The sequence below is a fragment of the Oreochromis aureus genome, linkage group 9 (assembly GCF_013358895.1).
Source record: "Oreochromis aureus strain Israel breed Guangdong linkage group 9, ZZ_aureus, whole genome shotgun sequence".
Taxonomy (NCBI): Eukaryota; Metazoa; Chordata; class Actinopteri; order Cichliformes; family Cichlidae; genus Oreochromis; species Oreochromis aureus.
In genome coordinates, this window is record NC_052950.1 from 3,482,891 (window position 1) to 3,502,365 (window position 19,475).

At 45.5% G+C, this 19,475-nt stretch overlaps 1 protein-coding gene across 1 annotated transcript in view; it reads right to left on the reverse strand.

Moving 5' to 3' along the window:
• The window catches only part of scospondin (subcommissural organ spondin), a 103,547-nt gene that overhangs the window by 38,050 nt on the left and 46,022 nt on the right, over window positions 1-19,475 (reverse strand). Inside the window, exons 69-90 of the mRNA XM_039617790.1 lie at window positions 16,801-16,926; window positions 16,623-16,717; window positions 16,475-16,524; window positions 16,217-16,387; window positions 15,750-15,920; window positions 14,125-14,204; window positions 13,464-13,633; window positions 13,301-13,347; window positions 12,969-13,169; window positions 12,616-12,786; window positions 12,157-12,405; window positions 11,971-12,061; window positions 11,813-11,871; window positions 11,311-11,463; window positions 10,999-11,165; window positions 10,693-10,838; window positions 9,739-9,959; window positions 9,345-9,509; window positions 8,529-8,735; window positions 8,224-8,391; window positions 7,913-8,047; window positions 712-949 (exon numbers count right to left, since the gene is read on the reverse strand). Coding sequence (XP_039473724.1) covers window positions 712-949; window positions 7,913-8,047; window positions 8,224-8,391; window positions 8,529-8,735; window positions 9,345-9,509; window positions 9,739-9,959; window positions 10,693-10,838; window positions 10,999-11,165; window positions 11,311-11,463; window positions 11,813-11,871; window positions 11,971-12,061; window positions 12,157-12,405; window positions 12,616-12,786; window positions 12,969-13,169; window positions 13,301-13,347; window positions 13,464-13,633; window positions 14,125-14,204; window positions 15,750-15,920; window positions 16,217-16,387; window positions 16,475-16,524; window positions 16,623-16,717; window positions 16,801-16,926 — 3,281 coding nt within the window. The remainder of the gene's footprint in view (window positions 1-711; window positions 950-7,912; window positions 8,048-8,223; window positions 8,392-8,528; window positions 8,736-9,344; window positions 9,510-9,738; window positions 9,960-10,692; window positions 10,839-10,998; window positions 11,166-11,310; window positions 11,464-11,812; window positions 11,872-11,970; window positions 12,062-12,156; window positions 12,406-12,615; window positions 12,787-12,968; window positions 13,170-13,300; window positions 13,348-13,463; window positions 13,634-14,124; window positions 14,205-15,749; window positions 15,921-16,216; window positions 16,388-16,474; window positions 16,525-16,622; window positions 16,718-16,800; window positions 16,927-19,475) is intronic.

Here is a 19,475-nt window from a genome sequence, read left to right on the forward strand (position 1 = left end):
CAGGACAAAACATTTGTTAGTCATCAGTCTTTAGGCGCGCTGAAAACTGCAGCGCGGAATCCAGACAGGAATCCCTAACCTACTGACTTACTGTCGTAGCAGGAAACCTGAATTACTAATCTATTACTCTGTGACTGCTGGTACATTTTAAATGTGATTTAATGTGGTCAAATGTATCTGATTTGATTTGTAAATTCTAAGATTTGCAGTTAGCATTTAGAATATGCAGTACCATGGAAAGGCAGCTATTTTAGCTATCCATCAGGAAGGTGTCTGAGCTGCAGCAAATTCATTCTTTTCAAAGAAATGCTTTCAGCAAGTGATGCTCCGGCTCCCACAGAGCCCCGATTTTATCTCCATGAAGGGAGACACGGACAAAAGACAGACGACAGAGTTAATCGTCACACTGATTCAGACAACTCGAATCAACTTTATCCTTACTTAAGCAATTAGAGAAGACAAACAATGGATTTTCCAACAATATTTATAATAGATTTTCTGATTTTTATGGTCTACGTCTTGTTGTTAAAGAGTGTACCATTTAAAACCTGTTTAAAATCTAGTTTCAGATTTGTAAAAAAAAAAGAAAGACTTTCATCCATCTGGATCTCATTTTAACGTCCAAACACGGATGTGCTCAAACACATTTGTTTACAAAACAAACCATGTCTCCTTCATCCAGGTCCCAGGAGAGAGCCGTCATGTCCTCACCTGTATCTGGTTCTCTGGCCCTGTCCACAGGAAACACTGCAGGGAGCCCAGCTGGACCAGGAGCTCCAAACACAGGTAGCCTGGCAGCTGTGATTGGTGCAGAGGAGCTGTCCATCAGAGCAGGTGCAGTTGTTGCAGTCCACCTGATGCGTGCTGCCGGCCACCCAAATCTGCCCCATTGAGTCCACACAGTCGCACTGCCACAGCTGCACACACACCCCGTCCTGCTGCAACTGACCTAAACACACACGTACAAAAGATATGCAAACCACGATTTATGCTAATGAAAAAAAATGAAATTAGGTTTAAAGAAACAATTCTAGATGCAAATCTCATCAGTTGGCAGGAGACTTGGTCATGAACCTTTGCACTGCACAGTTGGTTGCCGGGGCCATTAGTAACTCCAGAATCACCAGTTAAACCTGTTGTTGTTGATTTCTGCCATCATATTCAATTCAATTCAATTTATTTATATAGCGTCAAATCACAACAAAAGTCGCGTCAAGGCGCTTTATATTGTACAGTATACTCTATAATAACAGATACAGAGAAAAACCCAACAATCATATGACCCCCTATGAGCAAGCACTTTGGCGACAGTGGGAAGGAAAACTCCCTTTAACAGGAAGAAACCTCCGGCAGAACCAGGCTCAGGGAGGGGCGGGGCCATCTGCTGTGATTGGTTGGGGTGAGAGAAGGAAGACAGGATAAAGACATGCTGTGGAAGAGAGACAGAGATTAATAACAGATATTATTCGATGCAGAGAGGTCTGTTAACACATAGTGAGTGAGAAAGGTGACTGGAAAGGAAAAACTCAATGCATCATGGGAATCCCCGGCAGCCTCACGCTCTATTGCAGCATAACTAAGGGAGGATTCAGGGTCACCTGGTCCAGCCCTAACTATATGCTTTAGCAAAAGGAAAGTTTTAAGCCTAATCTTGAAAGTAGAGATAGTGTCTGTCTCCTGAATCCAAACTGGAAGCTGGTTCCACAGAAGAGGGGCCTGAAAACTGAAGGCTCTGCCTCCCATTCTACTTTTAAATACTCTAGGAACAACAAGTAGGCCTGCAGTGTGAGAGCGAAGTGCTCTAATAGGGTGATATGGTACTACAAGGTCATTAAGATAAGATGGGGCCTGATTATTTAAGACCTTGTATGTGAGGAGCAGGATTTTGAATTCTGGATTTAACAGGAAGCCAATGAAGGGAAGCCAAAACAGGAGAAATATGCTCTCTCTTTCTATTCCCTGTCAGGACTCTTGCTGCAGCATTTTGGATTAGCTGAAGGCTTTTCAGTGAGTTTTTAGGACATCCTGATAATAAAGAATTACAGTAGTCCAGCCTGGAAGTAATAAATGCATGAACTAGTTTTTCAGCATCACTCTGAGACAGGATATTTCTAACTTTAGAGATGTTGCACAAATGGAAGAAAGCAGTCTTACATATTTGTTTAATATGTGCATTGAAGGACATGTCCTGGTCAAAAATGACTCCAAGGTTCCTCACAGTGTTACTGGAGGCCAAGGTAATGCCATCCAGAGTAAGAATCTGCTTAGATACCATATTTCTAAGATTTTCAGGGCCGAGTACAATAACCTCAGTTTGATCTGAATTAAGAAGCAGAAAGTTAGCGGCCATCCAGGTCTTTATGTCTTTAAGACATTCCTGCAGTTTAACTAATTGGTGTGTGTTATCTGGCTTCATGGATAGATAGAGCTGGGTGTCGTCTGCATAGCAGTGAAAATGTATGCTATGTCTTTGTCAATGGAAAATTGTACTTAGTAGTCAGTATAATCTTTTAATGATATAAGTTTCCATATATGCTTAGAGGTGTATAATCGATTGTGTAGTGATAGAGTGTGTGATCTTTAGTAGGCTGCAAAGGCTTTGTGTGCATTCCAAAGTGTTCTGGCATTCACACCCACATCCTGGGAGCATGGGAAAAGGGCGTACCTTCTCTTATTGTTTTATGATAGGATAAACGTATCTATGTCTGTTTTAAGCTAAGTGCCTTTTGTTTAGATGAACTGTTGGACTTCCAGACCAGCAGGTTTAGGGAAGTCTTTATGGGGTCACACTCTGACCCACACACACACACACACACACACACACACACACACACACACACACATACACACGCACCCACTGATGTATATAAATAAAGACCAGGGCAGTGGCACGGCGCGAGTCTCACAGCCTTCACTTCTGTGCGAGTGCTCTGTGACTGCCCTTGCTTGCAAGTAACTAACTGCAGTGTGTGTTTCTCCTCTCTGATTCGAAGCTGAAGAAGTGTCTTAGAATACATCTCTTGATAGTCTTCTAATGATGCTGCCTAAGGGAAGCATGTATAATGTAAACACAATTGGTCCTAGCACCGAACCCTGTGGAACACCATAATTGACCTTAGTGTGTGAAGAGGACTCTCCATTTACATGTACAAACTGGAGTCTATTAGATAGATATGATACAAACCACTGCAGTGCAGTACCTGTAATACCTACAGCATGTTCTAATCGCTCTAATAGGATATTATGGTCAACAGTATCGAACGCAGCACTGAGGTCTAGCAGGACAAGCACAGAGATGAGTCCACTGTCAGAGGCCATAAGAAGATCATTTGTAACCTTCACTAAAGCTGTTTCTGTGCTGTGATGAGCTCTGAAACCTGACTGAAACTCTTCAAATAAGCCATTCCTCTGCAGATGATCTGTTAGCTGTTTGACAACTACTCTTTCAAGGATGTTTGATATGAAAGGAAGGTTGGAGATTGGCCTATAATTAGCTAAGACTGCTGGGTCTAGAGATGCTTTTTAAGTAAAGGTTTAACTACAGCCAGCTTGAAGGCCTGTGGTACATAGCTGATTATTAGAGATAGGTTGATCATATTTAAGATTAAAGCATTAATTAATGGCAGGACTTCTTTGAGCAGTTTTGTAGGAATGGGGTCTAAAAGACATGTTGATGGTTTGGAGGAAGTAATTATTGAAGTTAACTCAGAAAGATCAATTGGAGAAAAAGAGTCTAACTTAACATCGATGGTACTAAAAGTAGCTGTAGATAATATTACATCTGTGGGATGATTCAGCCTGGCTACAGTGCTGAAGAGAAACCTGGGGTTGTTCTTATTTTCTTCAATCAGTGACGAATAGTAAGATGTTCTGGCTTTGCGGAGGGCTTTCTTATAAAGCAGCAAACTATTTCTCCAGGCTAAATGATGATCCTCTAAATTTGTGACACGCCATTTCCTCTCCAGCTTACGAGTTATCTGCTTTAGGCTACGTGTTTGAGAATTATACCACGGAGTCAGGTACTTCTGATTTGAGGCCTTAGTTTTCACAGGAGCTACAGTATCCAGAGTCGTACGTAGTGAGGAGGTAAAATTATTAACAAGATAATCGACCTCTGTTGGGGTAGCGTTCAGATAGCTGCTCTGCTCTATGTTGGTACAGGGCATTGAAGATGATAACAGTGGGTGGATTATATTCTTAAACTTAGTTACAGCGCTTTCAGAAAGACATCTACTGTGATAAAGTCTACTCTCCACTGCTGTGTAATCAATTATTGTAAATGTGAATGTTATCAGGAAATGATCAGACAGCAGAGGGTTTTCAGGAAACACTGTTAAATGTTCAGTTTCTATGCCATATGTTAAAACAAGATCTAGAGTGTGTCTTGATGCATTCTCAATCATCCAGGAAAGTAAATCTCCAAAAGTTGAATCTGTTCATCTGGACGTAGTGTTTTGTGGGAGAAACGTTTTGTCACTCATCCAAGTGACTTCTTCAGTCTCAGCTGACTGCAGGTTTCCCCAAACCTTATAAACAGTACATTTGCATAATGACTGAAACCGGAGCGCGGAGTCAAGGAGGCCATTTACGTGAAAAGGGAAAGACCATCTCTGAATCGAGGAGGGGGCCTAAGGGTACATCTTTCGCCATCTTACAATGCTGTGATTGCAGCCATTCCCCAACTCTCTGTGAATGGTACTCATGGCCATTGATCAGTGTTCTTTGATCAGTGGGTTTTGGTCAGTGATTGTTGATCAATGGTCATGGGAATTTGCATAATTATGATTAAGGAACTGACCTCACAGCCCATTGTTCCTTCAGTGGGCTGGTTTCAGTCATTATGCAAATGTACTGTTTATGAGGTTTGGGGAAACCTGCAGTCAGCTGAGACTGAAGAAGTCACTTGGATGAGTGACGAAACGTTTCTCCCACAAAACGCTACGTCCAGATGAACAGATTCAACTTTTGGAGATCTAGAGTGTGATTAAAGTGGTGGGTGGGTTCTTTTACATTTTGAGAGAAGCCAATTGAGTCTAATAACAACATTCCCCAACAGTAAACATATTTACTATTGGGGAATTCTCCCATGTTCAGTTTAAGATTTTCCTCATCTCACTCCTATAATGTCATTGGAAAAACAATATTGTAATAGTTTGTGTGATATTGAGCTGGTTACGTTATTTATCTTTAAAAGATTTAGCCAGTCAATTGAGACATGAAATGTCACCTCTCTGGTGGGGATGGAGCCTGAGTTAGTGCGTGAGGTTGAGAGGTACCGGCTAGATATAGTCGGGCTCACCTCTACGCATGGCTTGGGCTCTGGAACCAGTCTCCTGGAGAGGGGCTGGACTCTGTCTCAGTCTGGAGTTGCCCCTGTTGAGAGGCGGCGGGCTGGGGTGGGTATTCTAATATCCCCCCGGCTTGTTGCCTTTACGTTGGGATTCTTCCCGGTGGATGAGAGGGTTTGTTCCCTGCGCCTTAGGGTCGGGGAACGGGTCCTGACTGTCATCTTATCGCTTATGCGCCGAGTGGCGGTTCAGAGTACCCAGCCTTATTAGAGTCCCTGGGTGGGGTGCTGGAAGGTGCTCCACCTGGAGACTCTTTTGTCCTACTCAGAGACTTCAATGCTCACGTGGGTAACGACAGCGAGACCTGGAGGGTTGTGATTGGGAGGAACGGCCTCCCTGATCTGAACCCGAACGGTGTTTTGTTATTGGACTTCTGTGCAAATCACAGTTTGGCCATAACAAACACCTTGTTCGAACATAAGAGTTGCCATGAGTGCACGTGGCACCAGGACGCTCTAGGCCGCAGGTCGATGATTGATTTTGTAATCGTATCATCAGACCTAAGGCCATATGTTCTGGACACTCGGGTAAAGAGAGGGGCTGAACTGTCAACTGATCACCACCTGGTGGTGAGTTGGATCAGGTGGCAGGGGAGGAAGCTGGACAGACCCGGTGCACCTAAATGCGTAGTGAGGGTGTGCTGGGAATGCCTAGCAGAGGCCCCAGTCTGCGAGATCTTCAACTCACACCTCCGGCAGAGCTTCAACAGCATTCAGAGGGAGACTGGGGACATTGAGTCCGAATGGACCATGTTCAGCGTCTCCATTGCCGAAGCTCCTGCATTGAGCTGCAGCTGCAAGGTGGTTGGTGCCTGTCGTGGTGATAACCCCCGAACCAAATGGTGGACACCAGAGGTGAAGGGATCCACCAGGCTGAAGAAGGAGTCCTATCGGGCTTGGTTAGCCTGTGGGACTCCGGAGGCAGCCGACAGGTACCGACAGGCCAAGCGGAATGTGGCTCGGGCAGTGGCTGAAGCAAAAACTCGGGTGTGGGAGGAGTTCGGACAGGCCATGGAAAAAGACTTTCGGACTGCCTCGAAGAGATTCTGGCAAACCGTCAGGCATCACAGGAGGGGAAAGCGGTGCTCTACCTGCACTGTGTATAGTGCTGGCGGAGCGTTGCTGACGTCGACTGAGAAAATTGTCGGGCGGTGGAAGGAATACTTTGAGGACCTCCTTAATCCCACTGGCACATCTTCCGAGGAGGAAGCAGAGTCTGGGGATGAGGGGGATGACCCGCCAATTTCCGTGGGCGAGGTCACTGAGGCAGTTAAACAACTCCTTGGTGGCAGAGCCCCTGGTGTTGATGAGGTCCGCCCCGAGTTCCTGAAGGCTCTGGACGTTGTAGGGCTGTCCTGGTTGACACGCCTCTACAATGTTGCGTGGAGATCAAGGGTAGTACCCCTGGACTGGCAGACCGGGGTGGTGGTCCCCATCTTTAAGAAGGGGGACTTGAGGGTGTGTTCCAACTACAGGGGGATCACACTCCTCAGCCTCCCTGGGAAAGTCTATGCCAGCTCTCAGTTTAGCGGTCGATCTACGTCCCTACCCTCACCCTATGGTCACGAGCTGTGGGTAGTGACCGAAAGAACGAGAACACGGATACAAGCGGCGGAAATGAGCTTCCTCTGAAGGGCGGCTGGCCTCTCCCTTAGAGATAGGGTGAGAAGTTCAGCCATCCGGGAGGGGCTCAGAGTAGAGCTGCTGCTCCTCCACATCGAACGGAGTCAGCTGAGGTGGTTCAGGCATCTGACAAGGATGCCTCCTGGGCGCCTCCTGGGTGAGGTGTTCCAGGCATGTCCCACCTGGAGGAGGCCCCGGGGCAGACCCAGGACACGCTGGAGAGATTATATCTCTCGGCTGGCCTGGGAACGCCTTGGTGTGCCCCCTGACAAGCTGGAGGAGGTGGCTGGGAGAGGGAGGTCTGGGCTTCTCTGCTTAGCCTGCTGCCCCCGCGACCCGACCCCGGATAAAGCGGAAGAAGATGGATGGATGGATGGAGATTTAGCCAGTTTTAAACAGTGGAAAAATATTCTTAAATCTAAATAACCTAAACAAGGTTAATCTAACATCAACAAAATATTACTGGCTGCCTGATAATGCTGTTACACTGGTAATAGATAACACAGGCCTTCAGTTTATGTCTAAAGGACTCTGTACAGTCCGCTCTTCTTTTGCTTTACAACTGATGATCCACTCAGTCTGTTTCAATTCAACATTTACTGGAGTAAAAGCCATTTGTAACTGAATTACTTCTCTTAGAAGGTTCTACTGAGTACTGCAGAGAACTTTCACGCTGAGTCAGCTGCATGCAGATATCTTGGGGGGTTCGCATGGACATGTTGAGGATTCAGGGCTCTAGGAATTTGTATATTCTCAGAACCCCGAATCCTAAAGAAGGCAGAGGAGTTATAACAAAGCCATTTCTAGACATGAAGCTATTCACTCTATGGAGAGCACAGAATAGTTTAGGGGTTAAATCAGTGCCAGGAGAGCAACTTTTCAGACAAAAACACACAAACATAAGAGGTATAACTTTTTAAAAGATGGCAGCGGCTTGTGTACCTTGAGGGCAGCGGCAGCCAGGCTGACATTCACTGTTGGTCTGGCACTCTATGCCCTGCTGGAGGTCTGAGCAGCGCTGTGGACACTGGTTGGCACACATCACAAACTCTTGGCCTGGTGGGCACCCTCTATCATCTGACAATACACAAACAGAAGTTCCCGAGTTTTGCCATGATGCTGCAGGCATCTGCACAGACTGTGCCTCAACCAGAGCACCGATCACAGGCTGGAACACACACACTCCTGTAGATAAACAGCCATATGCTGGAATAATGACGAGCCAAACACAGGACATGTTAGATCAGACTCACCGCACGGTTTGGTGTTGCAAGGTTTCACTTGGTTCTTCTCTCCTGCACACTTCTTTCCACCATTTTTGGGTGGAGGACTAGAGCAGGAGCGAGTGCGTATCGAGCGTCCGCCGCCGCAACGCTTATCACAGCGCGACCACGGACTCCACCGGGACCAGCCTCCATCAACTACACAACATCGAACACAAACACAGTCTAGCTAATGAAAAATGAAAATCTCTCTTTGGCATTTTAAATATTCCTTCACTGAAGAGTTTGAACTGATAATTACAACTTGGCTTCTCATACTGCTCCAGTTAGCTGACCTCTGCAGGGTTTGATGTTACAGAAGCGATGCTCCACGTTTCCTCCGAGGATGTCTTCACACCACGAGCCGTTTGTTCCAGGGCTCAGGAACGTTCGGACCCTCTGCTGCTGACCCACGCCGCAGGACCGTGAGCAAGCGCTCCACTCTGCCCACTTGGTCCACGAACAGTTCCTTCGCGCACACTCGGCCTCTACACATACCTCGCCTCAAAACAGAAACACAAAACACATAAGCTTGGTTGAAACTTGCTGCTGCAGTTTTTGGTAACTACGGCAACCATTTGATTAACGCATTCAGGACAATGTTCACAACTGTATTCATCAAAGCAAGAACTATACACGCAGCTCCTGCAGTCATATCAAATGAGCACTAAGACAGACTAATAACACTGTCTGCTGTATTCAACCTCTATCATTTACATTGTCTTACATACAGTGCATGTCTGGTATTTGCATTTCTTCCATTACCAATCAGCCAGGTCCAGATTCAGTTTGGGAGATCTGTGGTTCTGAGCAATGCCCTGTGACACAAACATCCACAGTACACTCTGCTATCAGCAGCACGGCTGTTTCCATTTCACCTACATTTACAGTGCTGTTGTCAAAACTGCTTATATGCACACACACACACACATTAGGTTTGAGCGCACTCTTATGACCTCACTACTGCTTCGATTGATGAGAAAGTTTTGCATGATAGATGAATAGAAAGTAGATATTTATATTCATGTACTTTATATTATATTTATGTAAGGCAGAAAAAACTGATTTATTAAAGAAATAGAGAGAGACAGACAGTGGGCGTGGTGTCATACCTGGACACTGGGGCAAGTTGCATGCTTTCTCTTGGTGAGAGCTTCCAGAACAGGGTGGTGTCACACACTGTCGATGGCGGGACTTCAGAGCCGGGCTGAGAGCGTCGGTGCAGGTCTTTGTGCAAGGACTCCACGATGACCAAGGAGAGAACCCGGAGTCCTCATCTGAGGAGATGGAAACAGAAAGATAATGAAATACAGAGAGGATATTTAAGATAAGAAAAGAAAATGAGTGCAAAGAAAAGTGTTTGAACCTACCCGGTGTGGCTGGTTCTTCTGTTGGAACAACAGTAGCTGGGGGGAAAAAGAAGCTTTTCATGAATCTGACCTTCTCTCTCCATCCCTGAAATACACGTTTTACACACAGCATGTTCTACAAAAACTCTCTGTATACCTGGACAGTCAGGGGCCTGGCAGTAGGTTGTTTCCCTCCGTGGCCCCTGGCAGTCTCTCCCTCCATGGGCCGGTGCAGGCTGTGTGCAACCTCGAGAGCGAGTTTTGAGTCCCAAACCACCACAGGATAGTGAGCAAGGGCTCCAGGGGCCCCAGGAAGACAAACCGCCATGTACAGGGCAGTGCTCCAGAGAACAGTTCCACCTGCCATGCACACACTTGCTACGGGGAACAAAAGGGGGGAAGACTGAGGTGTGGTGGTGATTTTCCATATAACACCAGTTTTATACTGTTTTATACATGTGACACAGTAGGCATCACTCCCACTGTGTCACATCGCCTCTTCATTTATCAGCACTCAGAGGAGAAGAACTTAATTGGAAAACAGGTGTTTTCCATGTCTTACTCGGTACAGGATTGTAGCTGCGCACCAGTTCAGGTTGTAGTTGTACACTGTGGCAGATGTTTTCAAAGGTGGACCGGTCTGGACTGTGGACAGGCCAATTTAACACTGGAAGTCTTTAATTACAGAGCCACACTGCTAGAATACATTCATCCTGTGCTTTGGCATTATCTTTCCTAATAAGAAGAAAGGCCTGCCCTGAAAAATGGGCTGTCTGGATATCAGCAGGTTTGTATAAAACCAGTATCAACTGTTCAGAATTAATGAGCCACTCAGATCTGAATGAAGCCACAGAAAAAGTGACACGCACAATTATGCTCTCAACTCAGTCCATCCTAAATGACAACGGTGTCATTCCTGTGATAACAGCTTTTAAAGGTGTTTCTAAGCTCTTGCGGTGATTTCCATGGATACCTGTCTGTCGAAGTGTCCATGGTGCAGCTCCAGCTCCCCCCACAATCCTGAACAGGATGTCACGACTACTTTGGAAGTAGTTATTAAAAATTCTTTTTTTTTTAAATTGCATTATTATTCCCAAAGTTCTCTGCTTACCAGGTGCTGCAGTCATGGACAAACGTATCTCCAGACTGGAGCTCCATATCCTCTGAGATGTTATGAAAAAGCAGGGATGCGACTGGTGTCACAGAGACGCTCTGCAGAGAGGCCAGCAGCTCTTTATCCACCAGACATGGACACTCCTGAAACACACCAAACACAAACGCTCTTTAAAGAAAAGAAATTGAATCAGTTTGAAATGATCTTCTCAGTGATGCATCACAGCCTGGTTCATGCTCTTCATTTTCTGTGCTGCACTTTTAAAATGTCACACGTCTACTACTGAAGTTACTCTGAACCCACCGATAAGCAGAGTCCACGGTGTTGGTAGGTGTGCACGGGACAGTGGCAGCCTTCCTCACAGCCGTCAGCGTAGCATCCCTCCCTGCCGCTGACCTGAGCGCAGCTGAAAGGACAACCTTCTCCTCGTTCACACTCCCTGTACAGCCTGCCAGGAGGGCAGCCCACCTCTGCACAGCGACATGAAGCCCACACAGCGACGGCAGTTAAAGACACTAATTAAACAGTCCTCCAATTGGAGCTTTGTTAAATGTCTCCCTAAGTCTTAGTATAAATATAACTTTGCAGGCATGGCTACAGGAAGCAGGCGCTCACCGAGGCAGACGTGGGTGTTGCAGATCTTGCTCTGATGACTGAGGCCGCTGCACGCTGGAGAGCTGCAGACACGAGAGCGGTACTGCTGCCCTCCACCGCAGCTGACCGAGCACGCAGACCACTGAGACCACGGCAACCACGGGCCCACTGACTCTGGAGACACAACACAGACAGACATTACACATGTAACAATGCTTTCAGATGGTAGTGTAAGAAATCCTCTTTAGACTAGAAGAAATATACATATATATATATATATATATATATATATATATATATATATATATATATATATTCTTAAAAAACCAGACTCTAACCTAGATGAGCCTATCATAACTACCTGTGCACAGGTGCGTATTGCAGGCTCTTTGCTGCTCAGCATCACCCAGGCAGCCTCTTCCGCCACTCTGTGGAGACGGATTATCACACAGGCGTCTTCTGAACTTGACTCCACCGCCACATGAAAGAGAGCATTCAGTCCAGGCTCCCCATTGGCTCCAGCCACCATCGACATGGCAGCCGGGGACAGACTGACACTGCAGAACTCCAGCCTCACATGAACTGAGATTGGGTCGGGAAAAAAGATCATGTTGCATTTTGTTTTTGCTATTCGAACATTAAGAGTGAACTAAAACAAAATAAGAATCAGCTGTTTGATACCAGTTTTTGCAGTCACTGATAATTTTCTCTCCTGGATTTGCAAACAGCCAATCAGATCCACTGGGCCACAGCCACAATGCGTTGCTTGAATCTGCAAAAAAATGGCCCAATCAGACCGATCAGAGCAAATGATCACACTGATGGACAACTGAGTGGAGTAAAATCTTCACAGTCTAACACGCTGACCCAGAACCTCCACTAGATATTTACAAGTTAGCAAAATTAGGATCAAACCATTTGCAGAGCTGTTGTGGTATTTGCAGCGACACTCCTGTCTGACCACACACACGCCGTCCTGCAGCACCATGTCACCAGGACAACCACAGGTCGCGTTACACTCAAGGGAGTCCAAGCACTCTGTGTCACCATGGAGATCCGAACAGGAGCGAGGACAGGGCTTCCCACAAGGCCATTCCTCCTGGCCTCCACCACAGTCTGAGAACATGGTTTGAATAGAATTACCACCCACACCTGCATACTTACATACAAAAGTGCACCATAAAACCCATTAAGCAATATAAGCAGTCTAAAAGCAAACTTTGACCTGGCCACACACAAAACAGGAAAAACCATCTTTTTTTAAAAGTGGAATAGTGTTTATACAGTTCTATGGTCAAAGTAAATAAAACCCACAGTTATGCTAACCTGAGCAGACGGTGAGATTTTCACTGCAAGGGCGGCTCTGCCTCCCCTCTCCCAGACATGGCAGACCACCGAATCTAGCAGGAGGACTGTTACACGCTCTGGTCCGAGTCGACGACCCCGTGCATCCATCGCACTCTGACCACGTGGACCAGGGACTCCACGAGCCATGAACTAAAGTAAGGAAATGAGAAGAAGAAGAGCTAAAAATCTGATGTAACTGAGAATCTGTAGCTGAAACCAGAAAATCAAAAAGAAAACCAACAAATATTAAAATATTAATATTTGAAAATGTTTGAAAAGGACCAAGTTAAACTGTGTGAATGTGTCTTCCCCATGAGACATTATCATCTCACCTGGACAGAAAGTAATGACAGGGCAGGGCTGCCTCTGGATCTGGACTCCAATCCCACTGTGTAGTTCCTGCTCACCAGAGCACGGCTCTCCTCCGGCCTCTGGCTCAGGACAGCTGCAGCTTCTGTATCGGGACACTGACTCTGCTCCACAGGTCCTGGAGCAGGGAGTCCACTCTGACCACTCACACCAGCCTCCTGACACTAAAATAGATGTAAACAACTATCTGTGCTATTTTATACCCACTACAAGACAAAGCCATTGTCTACATCATCCTACATATTAACACTATTAAGGTGATCTTACTCTGAAACTAATAGCTGGCTTTACTTACCTGGACAAGGGTTTCGAGTACAGTTGAATTTCCCACCTTCACAGGTGCTAAAGAACAAAGGAACAGAAGGATTTTCTGATTTCTCTTCTAACTGGTTATCTTTGTGTATCCTAATGTGTTTTACATGTGTTATGTGAGCTTCTTGTGTTTGTATAATTCTGACCAGTTGTTGCATCCATCAATGGCTTCAATGGTGTCTCCAGGTTCCAGTCGTTGTCCGGTGTTAAGGTCCAGGCAGGGACAATCTTCCTTCTCTAAACAGACGGTCCCATTAGCAGACAGGACTTTTCCCTCTGTACAGTAGCATCCTGGCTCACAGTGCCACTCACAGTGCTGAGAGAGAGGGGAAAAATATGACTTTTATTAATCCACAGTAATGAGTGTGAGAATTAGCACATCCACGTCTGAGTCTGACGTAAGTCAGAAAAGGGTGGATTGTCCACTCTGTGGAATGAGCTGCTGTCTAATATGGAGGAGTTTGGGAATCTTGGGGGAATCAGTACAATACTGTGGGTAGTGGCTGAAAGGATAAGACTGTAGATACAAGTGGCAGAATTTTTTTTTTTTCAAATTAATATCTGATCAGGCTTAAACAGGAGGAGAAATTTCATGAGGCAGTTCCCACCTTGACAGAGGGCATGGTTGATAAATTATTTCAGGTGGTTTGGGAACACCTCAGCATCATCCTGGAAAACCTGGAGGAGGTGCTGAGGAGAGGGAGGACTGAGCTTGTCTGTTTAGATGACACCCCCCAGAACTTGGTCGTGGATAAGAAGCATGAAATACATGGAGTGACAGACAGGAGTCACACTAGTGATACTCACAGTAAGGTCATCACAGGAGCGAGGGCAGGATGGTCCACAGCTGCTGAACACTGTTCCTGCGACCTGGGAACATGGTGCCACTGAAAACACAAGCACATTTGACTTTGGGTTACTTACATAACCCTGGTTCTCAGAGTAGCACGATTGAGATGGCTAATATGAGAAGCATTTCCCTGCGTATTCCTTAGAGGCATGTGTCTCATGCATGACCACGCTGGGCTGATTCACTCACCCTTGTGTTCGCATTACTACGCAATTATTATTTAAGATAAGCACCTCGTCGCCCTTTGACCCAACAAGATGGGCTGTGAGACATCTCACTCTGAGAACACAAGAGTAACTTAAAGTTCTCCTAGAGAAACACTTTTTTGTTTATTATGAACCCTTATTATGGTAAGATGCTTCAAGGACAACAGATGCTTGTGTTGTAGTTTCTTGGTCTGACCAAATTAGAATTAGCCAGTGGGCTAAATATGTAGCTAAACAAATGCCCTGCTATGACCACTTTGGTGCAGTGTATCAAAGGTTTGAGGCTCAGAGGCAGGCCAAAAGGCGTAACAGACGCCCTGAAAATCAAACCTCCTCCTGAATTTGTATTTTCTGAGATATTTAGTCCGCCAAAAGAGCTAACATAGGGCAAAGTCAAAAGTGGGAGGAGGTTATCATGTGCACATAGGAATGTAGCACATGGACAAGTGAATGGGGACCATCCAGCTTTTTCACCTGTGGGAACAAAGGAGATTGCCAGGTTGGCATCTTCTTTCTGGCCAACTGACCGACAGGCTACAAGAACTGCCCCAGTGGAGCTGCTGTGGAGTTCGGTCATTCCATGGCCAGCCCACCCTCACCTCCTGGCCTAGTGGGTTTACGGGGCCTGGCCGGGGCTTGAGTTGTTTGGGAATTTTGAACTAAATACATTTGTACATATTCTCTATATCTATGCTGGGAACAGGTGCCGGTTCACACCAGGAACCGTTCATTGTTAGGCTCAGCAGCCTCAGCGTAGAGGATGAAAATTTCTCTGAGGTCTGAGGTAACCTCATCCTCATCCTCGGTGAAGCGGGGACAGTGCCCACATAAACCAACGCCTTCAATCGTGAGCTGGGCATGTTCTAGCCTTAGGCAACACAAGTAAACCTGGTGTGTGTTTCTACTCAGTGTATCTCAGGAGGATGGTCTGTGTTAGCTTGCTTGCTAACTACAGCAAAGAAGATGTCAGCTGATGTGCATAATCATAAAAAGAAACCATCTCAGCATACAGCTAAGTGGTAGAACAACACGGTCTATGGCAAAGACTCAACGTCAGGATGAAGCCAACTAAAAATGACAGAGAAGTTAGCGTTAGCACTCCTATCTATGGACAGCTATAATAGCTAGCCTATATTGCAGGTCAAGATATGCTTGAAGCACAAAGAGGTGTTTGAACAATGACTGCGTCGTAGCCACTTAATGGTAGGTGGCTCTGCCCGACATGGTCGTTGCGATCAGCAGACAGGCGAATCCTATAGTGAGCCCCTCAGGAATGAGAACCCTTATATCAATAATACAGAATCCACCACACTGTATTAAACTCAGTGTAGTTAGCAGACAGCACATGCTTGTAACACATGGTCTAAAAACAGTACCTGGGCAGTGGTCGGTGTTACAGGATGTGACTTCACTTCCCAGCCCCTCACAGTAATTCCCCTCCGCCTCTGGAGTGGGACTGTCACAATTTCTCCTTCTGCTTCGGACCCCACCACCACAAGACTTGGTACACTCTGTCCAATGACTCCACTGACCCCAGCCACCATCACCTGAAAAAAGCCAATGCATTAAAAAACATGAAGACAGCAAATAAAGGTTACTAAGCTGAACATATCAACAGAAATAGATGAATCTAACCCCTTCAAAACTTTAAAGTGTCAGTGTACACACTGGCACTTTAAAGATAAACTACTTGTGTCTGTGTGGACTATACTGTGAGTTTACTGTATCCTACTGTATGGCAGGAAGGCATCACTTTCCTGGTAACTGATTCAAGGCCAGACAAATTAAACTTCGAGTTTGCTCAGACTTTTAGTCAATACACAGTGACAGAAAAGTAACTCACGATCACATGGGGCGATGATGCAGACTTGGTCCTCATGGTGAGGGCCCATACAAGGCAGGCCACTGCCAGAGGGCCGGGGGCTGGAGCAGAACCGGTATCGAGACTGGAGGCCTGCTCCACATGACGCTGAACAATGACCCCAGGGAGTCCATGCTGACCACTGGCCATCAACTGTTTGGTTTGTGCGGCAAAATCAGGCAAAATCAGTGTAAATCATGTTATAAAAGACATCATCGCACTGGTTATATAAATACATACCATTGCAGTTAAAACGAGAGCAAGTCACCAGCCTTCCTCCTTCACAGGTACTGAAATATTTGACACACATTTGTGTTTAATCTCCACTTTATATCTCCACAGTTTGTCATGGCTCATATATTTGCTGAAGCAAGCCAGCTTTACTCACCAGTTATTGCAGTCTAAGGGCACAATGTCTCCCGGTTTGTACTGCTCTCCGCCTACATCACAGCGACAGTCAGACTCGCTCACACACACACCGTCCTGGGAACATAGGAGCCCATGAGCAAAGAGGTCATATCCAAACCATCTGTTTATGTATGTGTGTATTTCTGTCACCCATTCACCTGCTGGAGAGTCCCTTGTGGACACCGGCATCCTGGAGTACAGTTCTTGCTGAGATCCAATGTGAGGTCCATGCACGACACTGCTCCCATCAGACACTGCATCCACTCCTGGCCCGGAGGACACTTCTTCCCTTTGTCTGGCACAGCAACAGAGTCAGAGAAAAGACCAGTAAAAACCCTTAAAGCATAACCAAAAACACCAATTTGAAGGGATGAAAAGTGGGCGAAACAGTGAGCGTATGAATTACAATGTAACTGTCATAATATCTGAGTTTTATAACAATAGCCATAGGAAATTCAACCCATGAGCAACGTGACTCAGGGCTCTGTTACCAAACTGTATCAACACCAACAAAATGTATAAAAAGACTGTGGAGACTTGTGTTTTCTCGAAAGATAAAAGGAAATCCTATACAGTGCCATGAAACAGTATTTAGCCCTTTCTGATGTCTCAGATGTTGCATATTTGTGACACTTAAATAATGCAGGTCATTGGAAAGATTATAAAGTTAGGTGAAGATATCCTGAGTAAATACGAAATGGACGCCTTGGCAGCTAGGTTTGAAATAATCATTTACATACTGCATTTTATATTTCCTCTGGTATATTCAATGTCTAATAACTTTAAACATTTAAGTGTCACAAATATGCAAAAAATTAAGAAATTAAGAAGAGGTTAAATGTTTTTGCACTGCACTGTATGTTATACTGGACATAAATTACAATAGAGTTTAAACAAGTCATCAAATTGTAGCAACTCAAATCACACTAGTTACAAACTTGAGAAACACCTGCAAGTGACTCATGCTAACTCTGTGGGTTTGTTGTGGGAAGTGGATCTCGCTCGATTCTTGTGAGAAGTAGCTGCAGAAAAGTGAACGATGTCAGCGGTAGTGACTTCTGTTTGGTCTTTGTTTGGTCATAAAGTGTGCAAATAAGCTGAGACTGTAGGTAGGTACTCAAAGTGAGTCTAACCATGATTGTATGGTGTATTGGACAGAGGGACTATCGAGAGCGTCCTGAGTAGGGATGGGTACCGGTATCGGTTCTGACATAAACGGTAGTAACTAGACCGAAAAGCAGCGCACATTTCGGTGCTTTATTTCGGTGCTTTTTTTCCTGAGATGTCATACACTTCAGATTCTAGCCAATCATTTTACCTTTGCAAGGATAGTAGGCGGGGCCAGGTACGTACGTTCTTTTAGAGCAGAGCTACAGATTGAAAATGCCCAAGGTGAAGCGGTCAAAAGTCTGGCTGTACTTCACAGCAAAAGATGCAAACTCAGCAGCCTGCAACAAGTGCTTTAAGCTGATACTGTGATACTGTCAAAGGAGGTAACACCTCAAATCTGATGAAACACCTGGCGACGCATAGCGTTTTTTTAAAGCTGAGAAATGCGCCGTGTTTGATAGCTTGCTGCGAGACCTCACACCGTGCACATCTACATCTATCGGACCCGGAGTTAGCAACATCCCCCAAAAACCCGAAGAGGAGAGTCCTGGCCCCTAGCCCTGTCAGTGTAGCAGAAATGATGAGGATGATGATGGCAGCAGCATTAAGTGGCACTCAACATTAAGTGAGTAGCTTAATGTTGTTCGTGTGTAATTAACGTTGAGTACGCTAACCACATTATTACATTAATGCATGTAAGGTGAACTAGCAAACACCGTCGTAGTTACATGTGGCTGTCTGCTTGTTTGATGGCAGATACTCCCTTCACCCTGGCCAAAAAGGCTAAAATGACCAAAGAAAAAATGGGAAACAGTTAAACATGAGAGGTTTTTGGACAAAGTTTGTGTTTTTTCCATTGTTTAAGCACTGCTTCCAGCCAAGAGTGAGACCATATATGCCCTATAGCTGCAGAAAAGGCTAACATTGTTACCTTTTTACAAAAAAACAGCTGAACATGAGAGGTTTTTGGACAGTGTTTGTGTTCTCCATTCTTTAAGCACCGGTTCGAGCACCGTTTAAGCACCGGCACCGTTTCAAAAGTACCGGTTTGGCACCGGTATTGGATAAAACCTAAACGATACCCATCCCTAGTCCTGAGCAGCTGCATCACTGTCTGTATGGTAACTGCACCGTATCGGATCTCAATACCTTACAAGGGATAGTGAGAACAGCCGAGAAGATCATTGGAGCCTCTCTTCCCTCCATCACAGACACTTATCGCACCTGCTGCATCCACAAAGCCACCAGCGTTGTGGAGGACCCCACACACCCCTCACACACACTCTTCAACCGTCAGACTCCTGAACACTCAGTGACTGGACTGACACACACACACACACACACACACACACACACACACACACACACACACACACACACACACACACCTTCATACATCAAGTTACTTTTTGCCCAATGCTCAGTGTTTTGCACATTTCTATTGTACTGTCGTGTCGTTATCGCTCAGTTCTGTCTGGTGTCTTTGTTTTGTTTTGTTGCAGTTTTTGCACACGTGCACTTTATGTAGTCCTGTGTTGATTGTGTGTTATATGCAGCACCGTGGTCTTGGAGGAACATTGTCTCGCTCCACTGTGTTCTGTACCACTGCACATGGTTATAATGACAATAAAGCCATTGGTCTTGACTGGACTTGGTGTGATATTATACTCCATGTGTTTTTGATGTACCAGTTTTTAAATATGAACCTTATTGCCAGGATCAG